The sequence below is a fragment of the Arctopsyche grandis genome, chromosome 11, assembly GCF_051622035.1.
Source record: "Arctopsyche grandis isolate Sample6627 chromosome 11, ASM5162203v2, whole genome shotgun sequence".
Taxonomy (NCBI): domain Eukaryota; kingdom Metazoa; phylum Arthropoda; class Insecta; order Trichoptera; family Hydropsychidae; genus Arctopsyche; species Arctopsyche grandis.
The window spans coordinates 25,480,496-25,503,075 of NC_135365.1; the positions used below are offsets into that span (position 1 = coordinate 25,480,496).

Below are 22,580 nucleotides of genomic sequence, written 5' to 3' on the forward strand. Positions count from 1 at the left end.
AAAAACACAGTATCCGGACATGTACCCCCTGGACACATACCCCCGGGCAAAAACCCCCCGTGCAAATAACCCCCGCCTGAAAAAAATAGTAATGAATAATTAATAAGAAAGTAAAGTAATAAATTAAGTGTGGTAGAGCATATTGAATTTCAATTTATATACAATATTTAATTTCAATTAATTGTTGTAAATATAATAAATATCAATTTAAAAGACTGTTAGTCACCAGTTAGCGTTTGCGTTCTGTGGTATTGAAAGTAAACTTTAATAGAAGTATACATTATTGTTATATTATTATTATTATTGTATTTTAAATATTTTTAGACTATTCATGATGGAATTTGTAAAATCGAGAAAAGGAAAAGAAAAAGAGATTAAAATACAATTGATTTTGGAGTTTTGTATATTTTAAATTATTATTATTGATTACTGCTTTTTTATTATTGATTATTGATTGTTTAAAAATAATCTGAATGTATTATTAATATCTGTATTTTTCTGGCTGAAATAAATTAGCATTGATTCTGACTCTTTTCTTAAAGTTACTCAATCAAGTCAATTTTTATAAAATATTTTTATCCTTGACGGAAGGGGCTATTTGCACGGGGTGCTTATGTCCAGGGAGTGTCCTAGAACCAAAAAACATTATACATTTTTTGCGCCATTATGTATTACATAGAAAATAAAAATTTAAGTGTCGAATGTTGAATGAACCGATGCATATTGTAATCGTTAAGTTGCACATACATATAATAGTGTTACGTTTAATTGTTAATTGAACTTTATTATAATAGAGATGTGAAATTTTTCTTGTATGTACGTATATACATATGCACATAGGTTAGAATCGTCTATTTTCAATCAAGGTTATCCTTTTGCTCGCACTTTGATGGATAGCGAGCGCCCTTGACTTATTTTTTTATTTTATTTCTCCAAATATACAAGATAATGCAGGGTCAGGGTCTTCATATTTTATGTATTCCTCGTCAAAACCTCTATGATTCGAATTATGCCGTTAGAAAATAAAAACATTGGACGATTTCAACAGAAATAATAATTTTCGTGAGAAGCCGCTTTTACACGTGCCTCACATATGAGAGAGAGAGGGAATTCAGTACACGCCGCGCTCAACGGTCAGTGTGAGAATGATATCAGCCTTGGAATGATGGCTTTTTTTCATCCGTCGTTTCTTACACTTGTTTTATATTGTTCGACGCTTAATAGATGATAAAATGAATTATATAGCTGATAACAATAATTAATCTTACAGATTTTGCACTATTTTAACATAAAACCACATTTTTAACTTGACGCTTGGGGTCCAGCACAGTGACTAGCTGATTTTTTTTTTATTTATATTCACAGTAGGGAAAGTGTTGATGTTTTCGGTTACATATTAGCAAAAATTGTAAACTATAAGTAACTTTAAGTTATACTACATATATATGTAATTTAATGAGATATCATTTCAAATAAAAGCCTTATAATGAGTCTAATTTGGCGTGTGTCTCTATAAATTGACCCTTCTAACTGTCATAACGATAAATAAGGTATCACCTAAAGGAATTTACATATATTTTATCGAATCCAAAGTTTCAAATACTAATTCTAGTTTATATTGATAATCGTCTTTCTTGCTATGGCGATTCCTCATCTGTTTTTAATGTACATATGTGTCTATGTATGTACATATGTATGTGTTCATAAATATATACAAGCATATGTATAATACTTTTAAATACTTTCTCATTTATCTTTTATAAAAAAATTTAAAATTGTAGCGGTCAAAATATTTATCATACAAACTAGATTATTTTGTCATAACTATTGTGCATATACATATATACATTCATCAATCATTTCTTTTATAAATTTCAAGAAAAGTCTAGCAAACTATTATTAACAAATAATTATGTACATATACGATAACAAATATTATATTTCATTAAAAATATATATATCATTACAAATAAAGTATGTATGTATATTATATATTGGTCCAAAATAAAGTATCGTGGGCATAGATATAATTGCGTATGAATTATTCCTTTATATTGCTTAAATTATTTTCAAAGATTTTGATAATGAAAAGCACTTTTCATCGCAAATTTTTATATTATGGAAGAAAATTTCTTCAACCTGAATATATGTATATATAGATATGTAGACCATAAAAATTTCACTCCGTGGTATCCAAAACTCAATTTCAAAGTACATGTGCATATTTCAGTCAATGAGTGCTATATGCCTTTGTATATTCAACCGTACAAACAAAATAAATGTATATATGTATATAAAAAAAATTGTCAAAATTTTGCATTTTTCATTCAAAGGGTCGCCGACGGGCAAATACACTAGTAATAAAATAATAAAAAAATAATAACAGCGTCGAAGCGATTTCGCTCCGGCTCGAGTGGACCATGTATTCTCTCACATGGGAATTTGATATCGACATTTCTTTAGAATTTATAACGTCTTGAGTGCGGCCGTCTCGCTCCGCGCTTCGCTTTGCATCCCTCCTTTTCCGATTTCAATTGGCAATACCTATCTATCCACCATCCGAGAAAGGATATATCTCACCGGGGAGATATAGTCGTCCTTTTAAAAGACTCATATGTGTATGTTCGTATGTATGTATTATATCCGCAAAACGGATATGAAATTGTGAAAATTCCGATCGCGCTAAATAACTGGGTCAGATTTTCCTTGACGTACTGTAAAACATGCATAGATAAAATATGCTGAAAATGATGTTTCAGTATGTTTTTTTTTTATACTTTTTCTTCTATAAATGTGATGGTATATTTTAAAATAATTCTTGAAGAGCGTACAAGTATTGGTCTGATTTTAATCTTTATTTCTTATCTATTATACATATGTATGTATATCTTATTTATGATTTTAGTCTTTATTATATATTAATACCAGGTGTTGCCTCAGATCTAATGGTAGAAGGCTGTGTTATATATACATAAATTCCAATGATGTTGAATGTCTTCGCTTGTCAAGAAATTCAAACGTAACGTGTGGCTTCCAATCTGACGTATCTGTGAGGGCCTGTCAAACAGTCATTGCAACGACTGTGAACTATCACATCACACTGAAAATTAATTTTTTGTATCTCCAGACGATTTTTTGACAGATTTCCCTCTTTTTTGATCTTTTTTTCTACTATTCTACGAGATGACAGTTAAATCTTTGTAATTTTTTTCTGAGGATCATTTATCGAACAAAATTTTTTTTTTGATTTTTAAATGCTTTTTATTATTACTAAATTATGTTCACAATACATCTTATATCTAGTTTAATAGCTACTGATCGACTGATCATTTTCTATTTTACAATTTTTATTTTATTTTATTAGTAATCATAGTATTATATTATTCTAATGTTAATGTACAGCATAATAGAAAAAAGAGCTCAAAAACCTATTTACAATTCTTATAAATGCTCACAATACATCTAATACATAATATTAATTAAAGACTCTCTAAAGTCGACGATTCAAAGCAGATTGTGGTGTTTAGGTAATCTGTGTTTATACCTGAAGGGTATAGACATTTTGTTGTAATCACCGAGACACTCTTCACAAGTATGTCAGTATGGATATTGGTGATTCTTTCATAGAATCTACTGGTTAGTTTGTTAGTAATGTCTGTAACTAACGGAATATTATTTATGGCATGCAGTTTTTTCAAGTCAGTACATATGGGTGTGTTGTAAATTATTTTTAGGGTACTCTCAATATAAATCATATTATCTAAATGACAAAATCAGCACTATTCAAATAGCATGAGGTCGGGAAATTCAGTCTACATAAGATCAATCAGTCGGCAGAAGATTTGCTGCTCTCTAAAAAAACCCCTGCAGCAGACGAATTGATAGAGACTAGCCTGCCGATAAATCTCTACATGTGTTCTCACCTTAAGTCTTGATAGATGCTTTCGAAAGGTTGAAACTGTAGATTTTCGTTCCGTAAAAGCATATAACAAAGATAATGTTGATGCGCGTGTTTTTGTCTCGGAATTGTCTGGCCGATAGATGGCGCCAGTAGCGTCGACAAACAACCATTACTCTCGCCAAGTTTCCAACTTCATTTGAGACACGGTTTGTCCCATCTCCTATCTCCTATCAGCTCACCTCTGAAGTACTGACCTATAAAGAAAACGAACGTATCATCACGCCCCGCTCATTCAATTACGCGGAAACGTACAAAACAAACTTCAGCACTCGCATACACACATTCTTCGCGCTTGACGACTTTCCTTTCAATGAGGAATGTAGTGGATATACATACATACATATACACTCTTAACCCACCTTTTTCTATGAACCCTAACGTTACGTACGACGAGACCAAAAACTGCAAGATTTACCAACCATTCGAGCGATTCTCAACCTTTCTACTGATAAAACAGCAGATGGGAAATGTCAACTGGTACTTTTGTTTGAAAAAAAAAACTTCTTTAAGTTTAAATCAACAAAATGTTTCAGTAATAATATACATATTATACATGAATTTACGAAAATAGCATATATTATTAATTTAATGCTGAATTTAAAATCAATCAATGTGTTCAAGTCGTCAATAGGAGGCTCACGGGTTCGAGACCTATGTATGTATGTAGGGCAAAATATTTTTTCTTTGGTTTTTATATTGTTTGTCATATTATATAATCGCGTTACCACAAAAAAAAACATACATACACATGGAATTGGGCTATTATATATATATATATATATATATAATTATTATAATTTTTTTGCGTAGGAGTCATTCCATTTATAAAACCTCACCCCCATTCTGTCAAAAAATAAACTTCTGTAGATTGAAATTTGTTTTTTTAAATGAAAATATATCTAATGCGGTGACTGTGTATGAACAAAAATATTTTTAATTCTTGAATTATAATAATCTATATTGAAGTAGTGAATATAATTTTTCATTTTTGTGTTAACAGAAATAAACTAAGTAGCCCACCTTTCTTAAAAACATCTTATTTGTCTTCAAAACTTAATCTTTTGAATGATTTCTCGAACAGTCGATCAAAAATGCAACATTCCAAGGCCTCGTTATTTTTTCCGTGCTGATTTGTTCTGAGGGAATCGTTTCGTGAGCCGAATCCTTTGCCATATTTGTACTCAAGAAATTATGTGTAATTTTGACAAAAAAATATTCAGAATTGAGACCGCGAGTCCGTGCAAGCGAATGACGTGACGGACCATACCATAATAATCCACTACCACTACCACTACCTCAGGTAGAGGCGATTTTGGTTTTTGGACTTCTCTAATAAAAGGTGAACAATATCAGTATGAAAAACGTTGGAATTTATTGTAATTGAATTGTTGGTATCGTAGCTTAGTCCCTCAACATATTCTAATGACGGCATGCCACTACTCTGACCTTTTTTAATGTTTAATTCAAATCAACAATTTCATACAAACTTCCCTACCCATCAAACCGTTGTCCTTTCTTTCTTGTCTTAACATTAGCGTAATTAATAATAGCTTATTTAGTAAGTTCATAAAGTTGTCCATCCAATCGAAGTAGATTTAGAAGACGTAGTATCTATGTATGTACATACATATATGTATTTCACAGACCACTAGTTGGTATACACTGCACCATCCCATACACGTGTAAGTGCAGCAATTCCAAAGTATCATTTACTTCCCACGCCATCTCCCAGTTGCCGTTTGTGACGATTTCTTATTTCCTTTTGTCCTACCCTTGTGGCATTTCCGTGTTTTGCTAACACAACCGTCTCTCCTTCAACTCCCACTCCCATCTGACGACCCCCAATCCATCCCGACATACACACGTACACATTTCTCCCTAATTCTAACCCCAAACACCCCATACTTACACCGGATCCGCCCTTCAGCTAGTTACAAACGATCCGAATGACTAATTCCTCATCCAGAAAATGTGTCCTCGGCAATTCTCTTCAACCCCACTCTCATCCTCCCCATCTCCCGCCCCCACTCATCCCGACAATTCTGGCCAAGGATCTCCTAAATACACATGCGAGCTAGCCGAGTATCTATGTATGGATGATAATTAAACGCTCGATTAAAACGGGCAATTAAAGTTTTACTGAATGCTGGCTAAAGTGACGAAAGTGCAAGTCACACTTTTGAAAGTCCCTCGTTGAATTTCCCAAAGATTGTCCCGGGATGATTCGTACATTCTATCCTCGAAATATTTCGGTTCAATTTAACTTTCGGCATACTATCCTGGTTGAATTATAAATTCCGATACAGTCCGGCATAATTGAGATACCTTTTAACTTTTTTCGGTGCACAAACTTTAATTTTAGCATATTCAATTAGGAAATTGGTCTCATGAAGTTGAGCAATTAGAAAAATCGGAAACTTGAAAACCTTACACTGATCTAAGAGAGTATTTTTGATCAGCTTATTTATAAAAAATTGTGTTTTTAAGTAGAATTCGAGTACGATTTACGATTCTGTCATTTTTTTTTTTTTTGTTAACTGCTTATCGCTATTTACTCTAAAATTGACTAAAGGACACCATAAAGCATTCATACTAACTACGAATTCACACTACATTCTTTCAATCCTGTCTATTTCAATTTACATTAGGCAGCATCAAAAAACCTATCATAAGAATACTATCTTAAAAAGATAGAAAATTGGCATGGCTCAGAGCTATTAAAAGATATTATATAATAGAAAACATCTTAAACATACTAACCTAACCTAACCCATTTCAAATTTTAAATTTTAAGGTGTCAAAACTTTGATTCAACATATGCTTCCTTAAAAACGTACTGATTTATAAAAAAAGGCATACAAAAAATGAACTAAAAGTTTGAATCAATGAATTTCTTTATTAAACTTTTAATTAATTATTGATCTATATATTTGAACGAGTCATGGCAGAAAAGATCCAACCCACGGGAGTAATATTTTACTAACTAAAACTGTAAAATAAAATGTTTTGGTTTTATAAAAATTTAATAATATAATAGTAACAGTACATTTTTTAAGCTATTGCCTACGATTTTTAAACAAATATTGCTTTTTTTTTGCTATGTACATATGTACAAAAAAATCATTGAATTCTAAACATCGAGTGGAATAGATCCTTTTTATAATAAAAAAAGCAATATTAGTTCAATGTAATGTTTATATTTATATTATTAGTATAAAAATGTATGTATATTGTAATAGATGTACAAAAAAAATAGCCAACCGGAAATCTTCTACAGGGAAACTTTCTTGGATTTTTTTTCCGATTACATTAAACGCGATATCCGATTTTCCAATATCCGGATAGAGTAACTTTCATCTCAATTTATTTTTTAATAAATTCAATAGTAAATTTCCCAGCGTATAGATGGCGCAATTCGCCTTGCCAGTTTCTGCAACCGAATTTATCTTCACATAAATTTCCACAGAACCACATACATATATTTAACACCCAGCGAACCAACGCACGTTACCTTTAAAATCTTTCTCTTGGATTTATATTTATTTATTTATCATAATCTAAGATCGGAAACAATTAAGCGACACGTAACACGGTAGCGTTTCGAGAACGAACTGCATTTTTGCATAATCCGACAATTTATTACTGTAACTGAAAACCTTGAGAATCGATTTAATTAAAGTTTTACCCACACGCTCCATTTTGGAACCGCTGCCAAATATACTATAATTCGCGTCATGCAATGAATGAGTTTAACCGTGACATTTTGGCATATTCCACTATTAAAATCGGCGTGTATTATCATAGTGTAATTTGACGTAATCGTTTATATTGCAAATGCTGTTTTTTTTTTTTTGACACCTAACCCTTTAATGGGCATATCGTTTGAATGTGCGTCTTGTCACATTCACGGATAAACCACCCTTGAATTTAACGATCACCCCTTTCGTTTGTGACACCTTTGTAACCACCCCATCTTAGCGCTTTCTTCCCCTCTATCTGCATATTAACTGTTTAACTTTTCGGTTTACATTTGCAATTGTATCAACATATTATATATGTCCATACGTGTTTTTGAATGTGTGAAGATTGTTCATTGTTTAAAATTTAATTGATTGTTTGACTTGTTCTTCTATTGGTTTGCTTTTCTTTTACCGTAAACATTATATAATACATTTGATTATTTTAATAACGCACAAATTTTACTTATATACATATGGATACGTATGTACTTTAGCAGTTTGACATTTCCACTAGCATATTAAAATTGATTCGCCCATTAGTCCGATTGTCCAAGCCCTTCGAATCTTCGAGGGTTAACGTCCTTAACGAGTTAAACCCCTCGACGAAAGCGTCGCTCACTTAACAGCCAATTAAATAAGCCGTTTAATTAACACTTATAAAGCTTCCGAGGGTCCACTTTTTCGAGAAAGAGGACTCGTGTTCTCTTGACGAGCCCTTCCGAGACCCTAACTCGATTTGGGGACTCCGCACCGGGGCTATTTGTCACGGACATGTTTTGTGTCCTGTCCGACGATATATCTCCATTTGGTCAACGCTCATGCAGGGTTAAAATCGTCAAGATACATATTACCGGTATACGTTGGGTTATCTTTTTATCTTGTGTGTAGAATGTAGATTCCGCGGGTATCTTCGGTTCCCACAAAAAACGTGATCGTCGCGTATGCAAAAAAGCGCATCTGTTATTCAAATTGCATCCGAAACGATATGCAGAACGTCAGTTTAATGCCAAAACACGCAGCGGTCCTACATGTCAATCCAAATTGGACGTTCCGACGGCCAGTGTCGCTCAATGTGTGGTCCGCGTCATTCGACGAGACGACTCTACAATGCAACTTAGTATATAGCGTTGGTTTATTGGATTTGATCGATCATTTTCACACAATTTGAAATAAAAAAATTTATTATGATACCTAAGTAATGCTTAATGATTATTTAAATTAAATAAAAATTTAAACAATATTAATTCATAATGAAAAGAAATCATCAAATTCAACCTTTATATGTGAATTAAATTATTATTCAAATTTTGTACTGCCGATTTGGATCCACTTTTTTATTTTAGATAAAAAATTCTTAATATTTTTTTACAAAACACTTTACAAGAAAAGTCGAGCGTTGTTCATACCAATTTTCATTCAAATTTGAATCATATTGTTGATTGTAATTGGATTGAAAACAGATCGTAATCGCGCGTGTAAAATTCGGCGTACAATTGGCACTCACAACTTCTGGTCTATTTACATCGATCTGCTGTCGTAAGAACATTATCAATGTATCAAATATATATAGTTCTTATCCTTGCTATATTTTTGGCTTAATTTTAATATGAGTTACAACAATATATGCATGTCATATGCGTTTGTACATATGGAATGTACCATTCTAATGGTGTGAAGTACAGTTATTGTATATGCTAATTAGCGCATGACCTCTAGAAGTCAATGTTTAATTTTATTGTGCATAATTGTGCAATATATCAAACGTATAGTAGAAAAAGTCAAATATGTATATTCAAGGTATAAAAAGTTATCCCGCAAGGTGTACACCACACACACACCTACCGACTGAAAAAAAAAGGTTGGCGACCCCTCACCTTTAACCAGAGGGTGGGGGAGACCGTATGTCCGGATTTTTTCAAGAATAATTGCATACATTTGCCGGTCTAATGATACCCGAGTGCGCAAAAAAAATAAACAAATAAAACGAACCGCGTATAACAAAATATACGTTGCGATTGACAAAACCTGTTGGTGCGTAGTGAGTGCGGCATATTCAAAACAGTTTCCTGTTTGGTTGAAGATAAATATTTGTGAACGCTATAGTAATTAGGTTGGTTTCATAATCAAATTTATACCGGCCCTATCTATAAATTTTGCCTCGTTTAGCTTTACATAAAAAAAATTCTACAAGTGTGAATGCTTTCGTATCAAATCTTACCTAGAATATTGGAATATTTTTTATATATATTATTTTATTAATTACAGCAATGTGGTCAACACAAGGATGGATTAGAGTACTCAGGATGGCCAAGGTCACGCAATGCCATGGCCATGAAACAAGGATACGAAGTAAGTCAACTTTTATTATATCATATTAAGTAAGTATCGGTAGTACCTTGCATATGATCGATGATTACAAACCTTTTATTTTTTTGGTTTCCCTCTTTTTCCCAAGACAATGAATACTAATGTAAATCTATATATATATATATATATATAAAAATCTATTTCTGTCTGTCTGTTTGTCACATATGCGTTCCTATACTATTCAACCGATTACGATGAAACTTGCATGAGTTATTGTGTGCATGCCCGCAATGGATTCTGTAAAAAAAAATCTCCCAAAAACGGGAACGGGAACGGGAAAACAGGAATGAGTGGCATTGCAACGCAATAATTTCAAATGTGTTCGCGTCGCCAAATAATTGAATCGTTTCAAATTTGTTCGCCGCCTGCGTTTTTCTGACAAATTATCATTACTGTAATTTTATTTGATAATTAAATATTAATTTGAAACTGAAACATTCACTTATCAAAACACATAGGAACGGGAATGAAACGGGTTCAGCTAGTAATAAAATAAATTTCCCTAATATTTTCAATATTTGTACGATCAAAGTCTAGTCAATGCTGAAAGGCAATACTTCTAATTTGTTATGATCAGAGATCAACGTTAGATGGATGCTTTTCGCCTAAAAATGGTTCTGTATTGTCAATTTCTTAGAAACACCATGCTTTTTTGCTTTGAACACTAATGGAGCGGTCTATCGTTGTTTGAAAATCATCCGCGCAAAGTCGATCTCTGGTTATGATTGTAAAATTTTATATATGTACATCCATATTTTTTTACTATCTTCAATTCATGTATATACATATGTTTTACATTCAGTCATAACAAACTATTTGAAAGTCCAATTTTTATTTCCAAAAACACTATTTCTGTTCACAAATTTTTATCACTTATTTTAGTTCGATATGTCCAGAACCTCTGAAAAGCAGTATAAACGTAATACAGGCCACCAGTATTTCTAAATATTGCAAAATGCAAAACAATATATTTAATGTTTTGCGAGATATTTCTCAAAATGAAGAAAAGTGGACCTACGCCAATTTCAAATATAATGGTTTATATTCATATGTTTGTATGGACTGTCACTATGGCATAATTACAAAATAAATATATAGGTATAAAATGATTCAAAACAAACAAAAGTAGTTAAACAGTTACTAATGATATGTAATAAAAATATATATATATATATATATATATATATATATATATATATTTTGGATTAAATTTAGGTACTATTTTAACCCTCCATGTCGCTTTCATGTCATACTAATTGTGAGCTTTTCAAAATAAACATTGTATACGAACCTAAAATAAATCTAAAATCTATTTATTTATACAGGTAAAAACCCATTAAGTAAATTACATAATAAAAACACATCATGAAATCTTATAATATAAAATTAACAAAAAAAATAGTAAAATACCCATTTAAGATACATATATATATATATATATATAATGAAATCTTATAATATAAAAAACATATAATAAAATCTTATAATATAGAAAACATATAATGAAATCTTATAATATAGAAAACATATAATGAAATCTTATAATATAAAATTAACAATAAAAGAAAAAATAAAATCAGAAAAGATGGTAAAAATTAAGGAAACACAATATTCTGAATGGATTCTACATATAAATCGACCAAAAGTAACTCCAAATATGTATGTCAATGTCCGTCTGATCAACTAAGTGATTAAAAAGCCCCATGGCTATGAAAATATTAAAACGAATCCTTTTAATAAATATTATGAATGCAAAAACAAAATTTGTACGTATGTACTTATTTTTGGGTAATTTTAAGTGGTGTTTCTGCGCGTCTTTCTTGATCCATTTCTAAAATACGTCACGTAAATTTCAATTGTCAGTTTGAAACACTTAATCTTCAGCCTGTGAAAATGCACATAAATATTATAAACAGTAACCACCCGGGCAAATGTTGAAACCCATAACTTTTCATTAGCACAAGACGGCCGTCACACATTTCATACTCGCCGATACAAACCTTCCTCTGTCGCCGAAGGGACATGAGAAAAAAGCCGTAGAAGAGCACTGGGATTTCCCGGGGTGGGTGGGTGGGTGGGAGGCTGTGGGCTAACCGCAGATAAAGGGTCCCCTCGTATTTTAATCTACGCATTTGTTTCCTTTGTCGCCCACACCGCACGGCTATTAAGTCAGCGCCCTCGGCGACATACACCAATCCAATATGCGACTAACCGGGGGACAAAGATGGAGGGTGGTTCCAGTGGGAGGGTGGGTTGACAAAAAACTCACTCTAATGTCCGTCTGATGATTGCACGAGTGCGACTTTTCCGCTTTACCAATTTGATAAAACCCAAGTGTCCGAAATGCGTGTACATAATTTTGAGTTGTGTGAAATTCCGGTCATTTGTTGAAGCTCTGTCGTATTTGGAGAAAAAGGAGGTACATATGTAAAAACTGACAAGACTCTCTGAAATGTTGTTTGTTTGCTTGGAACTTGGTCAAATTTTTCGTAGTGGTTTGTGGATTCCATTTAACCCATTGTTTATTAGTTTTTCATATTATAATATATCACATTAGTGATTTTGGTTACCTTATTTATGGACATAATTGTAATTACTTCAATTTTAATACATAGGTGGATTTAACATTAATTCTTCAGATCATTTTTTCAACTTTATTTTATATTTAACTTTATATAGCTCGTATACACAACGTGTATTTGAAAGCCAAAAAAGTGCATCACAGCATAAGTAATCACGTTTTACATAGCAATGTCCCAAAATATATGACCCACTTCATTTTTGTTTTTAATTTATTTTTTAATACTTTTTCGCGAAACACACCATGAAAAACATTCATTTCAAAGAGTTCAGACATCAAGGATTTTACATATATCAAAAATGAAATTAAATCATGCATTGTATTTTTTTCAGCAAAGCGATAACTACGAGTTTTTTTCCTATCTTCATCTTATATATTACATATATATGTAGGTATAATATCAGAACACATTGTTAGCTTTTTAAAATAACATCACACTCAGGGCCGGCTCAAAATTGTAGCAGACTAGGCACGTGCCTAGGGCCCCATAAACTAGGGACGCTACGAGGTGCCCCCATTTTTCTTTTTTTAATCATTAAATTTAAAAAATAATTAGGCTTTCTTTGAACTTATAAAACATTTTATATTCAACTTAATTTTTCGACTCGAAGTAACAATACTGATTGTAAAATATTATAATTTATGAGGAACGCAGGAAGTTGACTGTCAAATATCAACGACTTTTTACAAATAAAATTTGTAAAACAGTAAATTGTCGTCGGTTCAAATGGTAATTTGTAATTGTATTCTATATAATATACCGCTTAAACATATGTATATTAGGGATGAATTTGCTTCCCGAAATTAAGTATCTTAACCAATCATATTCGAAAGAAGAAATGTCACTCTATAAAATTCTTCAATTCATTGTTGAATATAAATTATTGTCTTCATTACCGAATTTTTTCATAGTTATCCGTATTTTATTTTGTTTTATTCATTTTTATACATAAAATGTGCCTATTTTGAATAAAAATTTTAAATATATTTTTTCTTCAACATAAAATTTCAAGAACTTTCATGAAGTTAATAGTTTAAAAATTCAAGAGGGGGGGGCGGTGACACCAATCTGCCTAAGGGCGCCATATACCCTCTGGTCGGGCCTGATGCCAATACATTTTTTTTGCAATTCAATGTTCAAAAGTTACAAATATCAATTGAAATTTCATAAAGTCAATTCCATTCTAAATCCAACCATTGAAATAGCAACGAGTGAAATAAAAGTAGATATATATACATACATGGATCAAAAGAACTTAGAGTCGAAAGATAGTTGAGATGAATTACACTTGCAACAAAAAAAATTCCAAAGCAAAGACTGATCCTTTACTGTAGTTACTTGGGCCACTAAATTCAAATATGAAAATGATCTTACTATTGATTCAAATCAAGAGAAAAAACATCTTACTATTGATTCCAATACTCACTTTTAGCACAGAAATACTAGATTTTGAGTTAAATCCATTTTTGAAGCATTTTGAAGTATCATGAAAGAAAACAATTCAGCGGGTCAAATTTTGTAAAAATTGATTAGTCTCCACTCCGGTAACTCAAAAACGTGATTTTTTGCTACCAGGTTTATAACAATCTTCAAAATCCTACCTTGAACAATTCAGTCACGTTAAGTTAAGGACTCCACATGATTTATTTATTTAAGTTTGGACCATTGAATCTCTAATGCGCCTCAATGTAATGTCGAAAATATAATAGAGAAGAGAAAAAAAATTATACAAACAAAAATTCAATAACAAATAATCATTAAAAACAATAGCATTTATACTAGTAGATACAATAAAAATATAAAATAAACAAAATACGTAGTTTGGAATCATATATAATATGTATATAGATATGTCCATAGAACTAATACGACAAGACCAGTTTACTAGAAAGTACAAGCCTAATTATCTCCGACACTAAATCCACAACAACCCGTTTGCAAAACAAATCCTTTTAACCCTTAAACTACGACAGCCGAAACGCACGTCTATTCAAATTGCTCGTTTCCGGTGTATTTCCCCCACGCGTCATCCGGCCGAGACCGCAAACTACAAGTGTTCTATGATTTGTGACCGTTATTTGGCAAACGTCGCCTACTACTTATCTACAGTACATACATACATACCTACTACCCTGCCAACCCTCCCGACCCACCCTTTGACCATCCCATCGTCCATCTTCAACGCGAGGATGTGATTTGAACCCCAAAACTAAAAGGTCACCGTCGATAAATTACAAACCATAATCGGCGAGATTGCAACAATCTAATTAGATACGATACTCATTCTGAACGTACTATAAATCAACACCGCTGTACCTATATATAATATATAAATTACATGTTGAGACGTTTGTTAATTAACAAGCTCACGCAATTCATTTCCATGTTTTCTTATGGGCTGTTCCGCTTCGATCGAGTGCTCGTCTCCTTGTTTTAATCGAACGGTTACGATAATGATGATGATGATGATGATGATAGCGACAAAGTCATCACGATAATGCATTTGCATGCGCTTCTAACGCGCTCCAATGCACCGGGAAAGAATAATGAATGAAAAACTATCGTCGTGTTGATCTGCAACACTCGTTGATGTGTTAAATATCCGATGGACCGTTTTAATTTACCACGATTTTATGAACCGTTCATCAAGGGTTGGTGATTATTTCAAAATGGATATATAATTAAAAAATTTATATTAATATAATATCATAAAATAGTGTCATCGTGTCAAGTTCGAACAAACTTTTCATTCAATACTATATTATACGTTGATATTTGGTACTTTAATAAAATGTTATGCAAATAATTGTATAACTATATTGAGCTTCTTAATAATTGCAATATATCAACTTATAAATAAAAATTTCCATATTGAAATTGACGTTTCCATAATATAAAAAATACTGTTTATACATATATCTCTATACTTACGTATGTACATACATAGTTCCAAATGGAAATTGAAATTATAATATAACACGTTTTAGAATTGAAATATATTTTAATGCTTATTTTAAATATGTATGTATTTATGTACATTCTTAATTGAAATCTGGAATACTCTATCATGTATATAAATATATGTATATGTTGCTGACTTTCTTACAAATGACAATTTATTATATTGAATTCATCAAATTTATTATAATATTAAATAAAAATTGTTAAGATTTTCGATCTCATTTAACCGAAATATGTACAATCAGACATTTTATTTCACGCAAATTTTGAATTGCAAATTAAATGATTCCATTTAATGTTGAAATCAAAACTTAACCTTTCAAGAAAACTTCATAGCAACTTCGTGTTTGATTCATAGCAATTTCCACAACTTTATATTTTGGAAAAAATTACAGAAACACGAAAAAAATGATTTTTATGAAAGACATATAAATAAATGCCCATTGTGAGCGTGACGCGCTTTGTATGTGAGTTTCTGGTAAAACGGCGACTTTGGATTCTCATTAATCAGTCAAAACTTATCATAAGTGATTTTTAAGCCTTTATGTTTTGAAAAAATAGTAAGATAAATCCAAACTGTAAAGATAAATGAAAAAAAGCCCACTTTTTCAAAAATTTGTCTGGATAAATTAGTTAGTTGGAGACACAGAAGTCCTGTACAGGACATTGTTTAAATCGGTGATATTTTTACTTTATCTATGTACGTAGTAACAATATATGAAGTTTTGTGATCATGCGAAAATTCGAACTCGAGATTTTGACTGATTCGAACTCAGAATTTGTCACTGATCACGTTTTCATGATGTGTGTGTGTGTGTATTTTGGCGATTTTTTGAACATCGTTAGTCCTATCGAACTAAAACTTGGTATTGGGTATTAAAATTCTTATCGACACAACATAAATTTTTTACTTGACCGGAAATGGTACCTCCCCTTATAGGTGTCCTCTTTTTTTAAATTTTTGAATACAATTATCTCCCAAACCGCTAAACCAATCAGACTGAAATTTTTTTACATGTAAAAAAATTTCAAACTTAATACAGTAATAAATATAAATTATAAACTTAATACAGTAATATTTTTTAAATATTCTCACCTGAACCGGAAGTAGTACTTTTACTTTAGAGAATCGAGGTTTTTTATGTTTTTCTCAGAAATCTTTAGGTTTAGTGAACTTAAATTTCATATCTACAAGTTTAAGCTTAATACCAAGTTATGCAGAAAGTTTGGTAAGCATCCGTCAATCGGAAGTGGCAGTTTACTCTTGTTCGATTTTTCTTCCACTATTTTTTTCGACCCTGTGTGTTCTTCACAAATAATTCAAGTATAATTCTTGTAACAATGTGACTAATAACTTCTTGATATTTATTGTGTATAATACTGATAGTGATTTTAAGTAATAAAAAAAATTGAACAAAATCCGACAATCGGAAGTACATAGAACTTATGTCTTGTGCAAGTTTCGAAAATGCTGGCATAGCTATTAGTATTTCATAATGCTGCCGGAATGTGTCTGTACGGTTAAATATCAAATTTTATTTTATGACCTTTTATATTCCTCAAATACATAGATAAAGTCATGGGTTGGTCACATCCGAATTTTTTTACCGTTTCCTTGACACGATGCCTTCCACTAGGTTCATCGTGGAAAATTCAAAATCCCATTTTTCACTGGGGCCTAAATTACGAATGTAGTGTATCAGTAAACATACATAAAACGGTACAAAAAAGCTCGTCGCAAGATTATTATCGGCGAAAATCGAATTATTTTCCGTTAATGCAATCATTACAATTTTACACGGCTATATTTTACTCCCAGTTACATAATATTTCATTGATGATAGACACTTTTTTGTGGTAAAGTGGTTGGTGAATGAATCCAATCGCCTTCGGACGAGTAACGGTAGAGCTTTTGCGGCGACAATGAATTATATTGAGACGTCCGCCAACGTTTCCTCAACTTTTTATGACTGTCCCCTTCCTTGTTCGTTTGAATATTTGCACGTTGCGTCGGCTCGTCAACGATGACGATGACGTTTATCCGTCATAAAAGGTGTAGTTAGCGATTTTGTAGAAGGCCTACCGCAGATTTTCACGACGTTAAATTAAAAACGATTGTCGAGTGGTTTCCGGTGTGTCGCAATAAATGTCGGTGATTTCGCAATATTTATCGCGCAATAATTGCATATGGGTATGGGCGAATTGTAGAGCTGGTTTTGATATATCTTTGTGTAAATGCTGTAATTTTCGCTATTGAAACTGTTTCAAATTTGTGACCGTTGTAGCTTTTAGGTCAATTTCAATGCGTTGAGGAGACATTTATTTTAGTTTTATGATAAATGATTATTTATGTCTATGAATTCATATTGTGTTATCAATGTTATTGAATATTTTTTGTGAGATGCAAAATTTAGTAGTAATAAATACCAGTAGTAGCAATACATGAGCCATTATAATTTAAAGTATATATGTAAGTGCACTTTTCTTTATTTCGAGAAATATCTTGTAAAACATGAAATATGATGTTTTTCGTTTAACAATATTTAAAAATACTGGTGGCCTGTAATATACGTTTATTCTGCTTTTCCTAGATTTTGGACATATCGAATAAGTGACAACAATTTGTGAATTAAGTCAAACAGAAATAGTGTTTTTGGGACTGAAAATTGATCTTGTTTGAACGTATATTGTAATATTGCAAAATATTACCATTAGATATATTATATAAAAAATATACACGAAGTTTAAGATGTCCAAAATTATACAAAACTACATTATTTTATATGGTATTTTCGTATTGTATTTGGTATTAATTTTATATATGTATATTTAAAGTAGGTATTTATACAGAAAGTCATAAAAGAAATTGATGGAAGGAATACGACGAAAAATTATTCATATTCCCAAAGTTTTTCTTTAGTGTTTTATTTGTTGTCCTTATTTTATCACAAAACCATTGAAATAATTCTGTTTTGAAGAATTTTTTTCTTCGACAAGCGATCCTTAAAATAATAATAATGGACAGCTATTTCTTATTTTGTATTTTTCCTGTTCAATTTATATATATTTATGTATTTTACGTACGTAAATCAAAAATATAAATAAAATATGTAGAGCTTTAAACAAATGAATAAACAATAACCAATGTTTTCATATATTTAAATGTAATTTGAGCTTATAAACAATACATATACTGTAACAAAGTCATATTTTTCGTACATATTGATTCGCTTTACGTTTTGTTCCAACTGTGCCAATTTTTTTTCGCAGAATAAACAGTCGATGCATTAAATCCGAACCCGTAAATGATAAATAGACTTCTTGAGAGATTTTTATTGATATTTATGTTGAAAATTTTCTTATCTTTCTTATAGAAAGTTTGCGTTCGGAAAACGCTCCATTGTCTGGTGGCGCGGCAAGCTTACAAAAATAAACCGAGACGCCTCGACAGACTTATGAGCGCCTTTTTCCACGTTCCATTATTGGCCATTATGTGGAAAAATGTGGTAAAAGAGTCAAAACGAGGCATTTTGTGAGACGTGGTCCACTCATCGGTCGCACTACCTATAATACATAATGACATCTATTTGTACGTACGTGACCGTAACGTGACGCTCCTCAACTCGCCGAACCAATCAAAATACTATTTAACACTGACAATAGAAATCATTGTCATCACAAATCTCTTCTCAATGACATTTGGGAAAAAACGAAGCGGATAATAGAATGCTCAGTTATACGTACTTAAACTGAACGAGGATGTAAAACAAACCTACTGGAAAAATACTTGGAAAAATTCCTACTAAATTTATTTCTTCATTGATTCCAAATTATAATCGAAACTTTAAAAGGTTCCCCTATGATCATTAACATATTATTGAGTTCCAAAATTCAATGATGTAACCACATATATTTTACGTACATAATGATTATAATAATGCATATACATACATACATATATATAGAGAGAGCTTTAGACGATTAGTAATTTTTTGTACAGTGTAATTGAATAGCGTAACTATATCATAATAGTTTTCTTTTTATTCATTAGCTAGATAAGAACATATCTATCATATATGACATTTTCTTTATTAAGTCATTTTGTTAAGAAAATTACTATTCAATTCAAGTGCTCGTTTTCAAGATACTAATCATCCTCTAAATATGTACTTTTATGTCTAATTCACGTGAAATACCTTGGTTCTATTCCGGCTAGGTCAAGTTTGTACGACCCTCAGGGACAGGGGAAAATCTGAAGAAAAGGCGGAATAAAAAAAATCAAAGGAATGCCAAAACAATAAATCATACGATACAAGCAGTCGGGGAGATCATGAATTCGCGGTGCTCAACGTGTACCCTTAAATATTTGAAAGATTTCCCTTTTCGCTACGTAATATTTTATTTATTCGCGCCCGTACGAACATTGTTTCGGCCATGGGGTGCGCAGGGGGTGGACTAGGGTCACCATATGGTCCACAACTCATAGTCAACTCATATATATCCGCTTTTTACCCTCGTTTTTTTTTCACCACTGCCGCCGCCGGACACTGCAACTTGACGTCCGACGCCCACGTTTTGCTACGTCAGGCATCGTCAACTCTTGGTTTTTACAGCTTTGTAAGATGCTTTGACGGTTAAAAAGTCTTTGTAAGTAGAGATGAGGTTTTTAAGGATGTGTCTTGGTTATTTAACTCTTTTTTGCACGTCTTTTCCATACCTATACTGTCTATTTGGCACCTTTGATATTGCTAGTTTTCGTCTTCAATATTACTTGTTGATTTATGATTTATGTCCATACCTATACTGTGTTGATTTACATATATCATGACATGACGCGAGTAATTGAAAATTTTATTTTATTATGAATTTTTAGGCTCACTTGCTGTATTACTAAATATACTGCCTGCTAGGTAATGAAATATCTTTAAAATTGTAACTAAAGTGGTAATTGGATTATTAGTCACATTGCGATCGCCCAAAAGACAATTTTTGCCATGAAAATCGCGAATACAGAATATTTGACACTCGAGTTCTCTGTGGTATGATAGTTATCGTTAGTATGATGGACTTTTCAGCTGCCAGATGTTTCGTTATAGAGATTTTAGTGACTTTTTGGGCGAGCGCTTTATGACCAATAATCACCGAACCGAATAAAGTATGTGATCATTCAAAATTATTTTAATTTTCAGTAGATCTAAAAATACTAATCATATAATCTAAATCTTACCAGTTGCCAATAGGTATAATAATTTCGAAAACCAAATATTTTAACTACTTAACTAATAACTGCTAAATAAACGAATCTTCTATAATGTTAGTCATTTTAGTATAATGTAAAAAAATGAATATATATTTTTTTTAATTTTGTGTTAAGGATTTTCAAATGTAGAATTCCGTAGCGGGTCGACCGAGTCTGCAAAAGACACTATCCAAGTCGGTCAGAGTGTACATGTACATTAAATTGCTTTGTCTAACTAATTACGGACATATCACATGAAAATAAAGCAGAAAGTCATCGCCACTTTTGACGTCGATTGTCGAAGTCATTTTACATATTTACAAAACTGTCAAAAAATGTTGCAAACGTCCATCTAAAGATGCATAGAGCAGTGAGCGACACATCTTTTTTAAGATTTTTTGCAAATGTAAAAAAACCCGCCAGCAGGCCTAACCTATACTGCAGTGAACCAGGGTGAAACTCACCACCTGGAGTGTCTTTGGTGATATTTTATGTATTGACATTGTTTAGCAGCGTTTAAAGAAATGTAGTAGAAACTTGTTGAAACAATAAGATTTTATGAATTAACAATGACATGAAGATATGTTCATCACAGCTGGAAACCACAAGCACGACCCATGCCGTACGATTCAATGTTTTCGTACCAAAATTGTGTTTATCGCCTAAATCAACTATACCTATATAATAATTGTGACATTATTATCACTCACCTCACACTGCTATATCTAAAGAAAGATTGTTCCACTGAAAAAATTACAACTTCTATGTACATACATATTTATGAACTGTGTATTATGTATAAAACATAGTTCTGAAAAATCACTATGTCCGTCAAATGGTCAACAATTAGATACATATGTACATATAGTTTTTAGATTCATTCCCTGTCTAAACAGTTGAGCACCCCTGCATCGCGTTTCAGTATTAAAAATCGTAGTTGAAGTCCCAAACACCCTCACCCCTAGTGTGTCGTGTCATAAATAATATAAGATTTTTTTCCCGGTATGGTGCCACACCATTATTTGTTCCAACAAAACCTCGACACGTCTTGCGGCCGGTCACTACGTGCTTAACTCGCCAACATTATATATGAATTAAGATCAAGCCACCCCCAAAGTACACGTATTATACTTTTCTTTCCGTTTTTTTCAGGCAAAAATGAACACTTCGGATCCTCTCGGTGCTATGGGTCATCAGAAGTCAGGCGGAGAAGGTGACAGACTGTCCCTGGGTGGTCACCATCATCATCACCATCATCAGTCGGCTGTCAGTCAGATGTTGTATGGGGCGGCTGGACTATCCACCGGTCGATCCGGTAAGTATCTGTTCGATTGTTTTTTGCCTTTAGTTTTTGGTAAAGAGTTATGAGATGATTTTGTCGGTTTTAGGTTCCTCAAGTTCCTCACCAGCTGGTGGTGCAGCTAGCTCTCTGTTGGTTGTGCCACAACCCAAGCAACCCTGCAGTCCCAGACATGGCGTTGGAGGACCTGCAGGTTCTGGCTCCAGGAAGTACCATTGCAAGATGTGTCCTCAGGTTAGTCGATGAGCTTTTTGATTTGTGCTTTTTTCAGAATTTTTATTTTTGTGAACGGATTTGTTGTCCACGAATTCAGTAGTCTTGAATTGAAACACTACAGGAAGGACAACATTTCAATCGATAAATTGAGCAATATGCTAAATGGGTCCCATGCTTATTTGGAACGTCCCTTGAAGCTCTTTAGGCGATGTTT

At 32.3% G+C, this 22,580-nt stretch overlaps 1 protein-coding gene across 1 annotated transcript in view; it reads left to right on the forward strand.

The window, feature by feature from the left end:
• Positions 1 to 22,580, forward strand: part of LOC143918768 (zinc finger protein rotund-like) — a 306,511-nt gene that overhangs the window by 89,018 nt on the left and 194,913 nt on the right. The window contains exons 4-6 of the mRNA XM_077440818.1: positions 9,967 to 10,050; positions 22,003 to 22,165; positions 22,239 to 22,384. Of these exons, the coding sequence (XP_077296944.1) occupies positions 9,967 to 10,050; positions 22,003 to 22,165; positions 22,239 to 22,384 (393 nt within the window). The remainder of the gene's footprint in view (positions 1 to 9,966; positions 10,051 to 22,002; positions 22,166 to 22,238; positions 22,385 to 22,580) is intronic.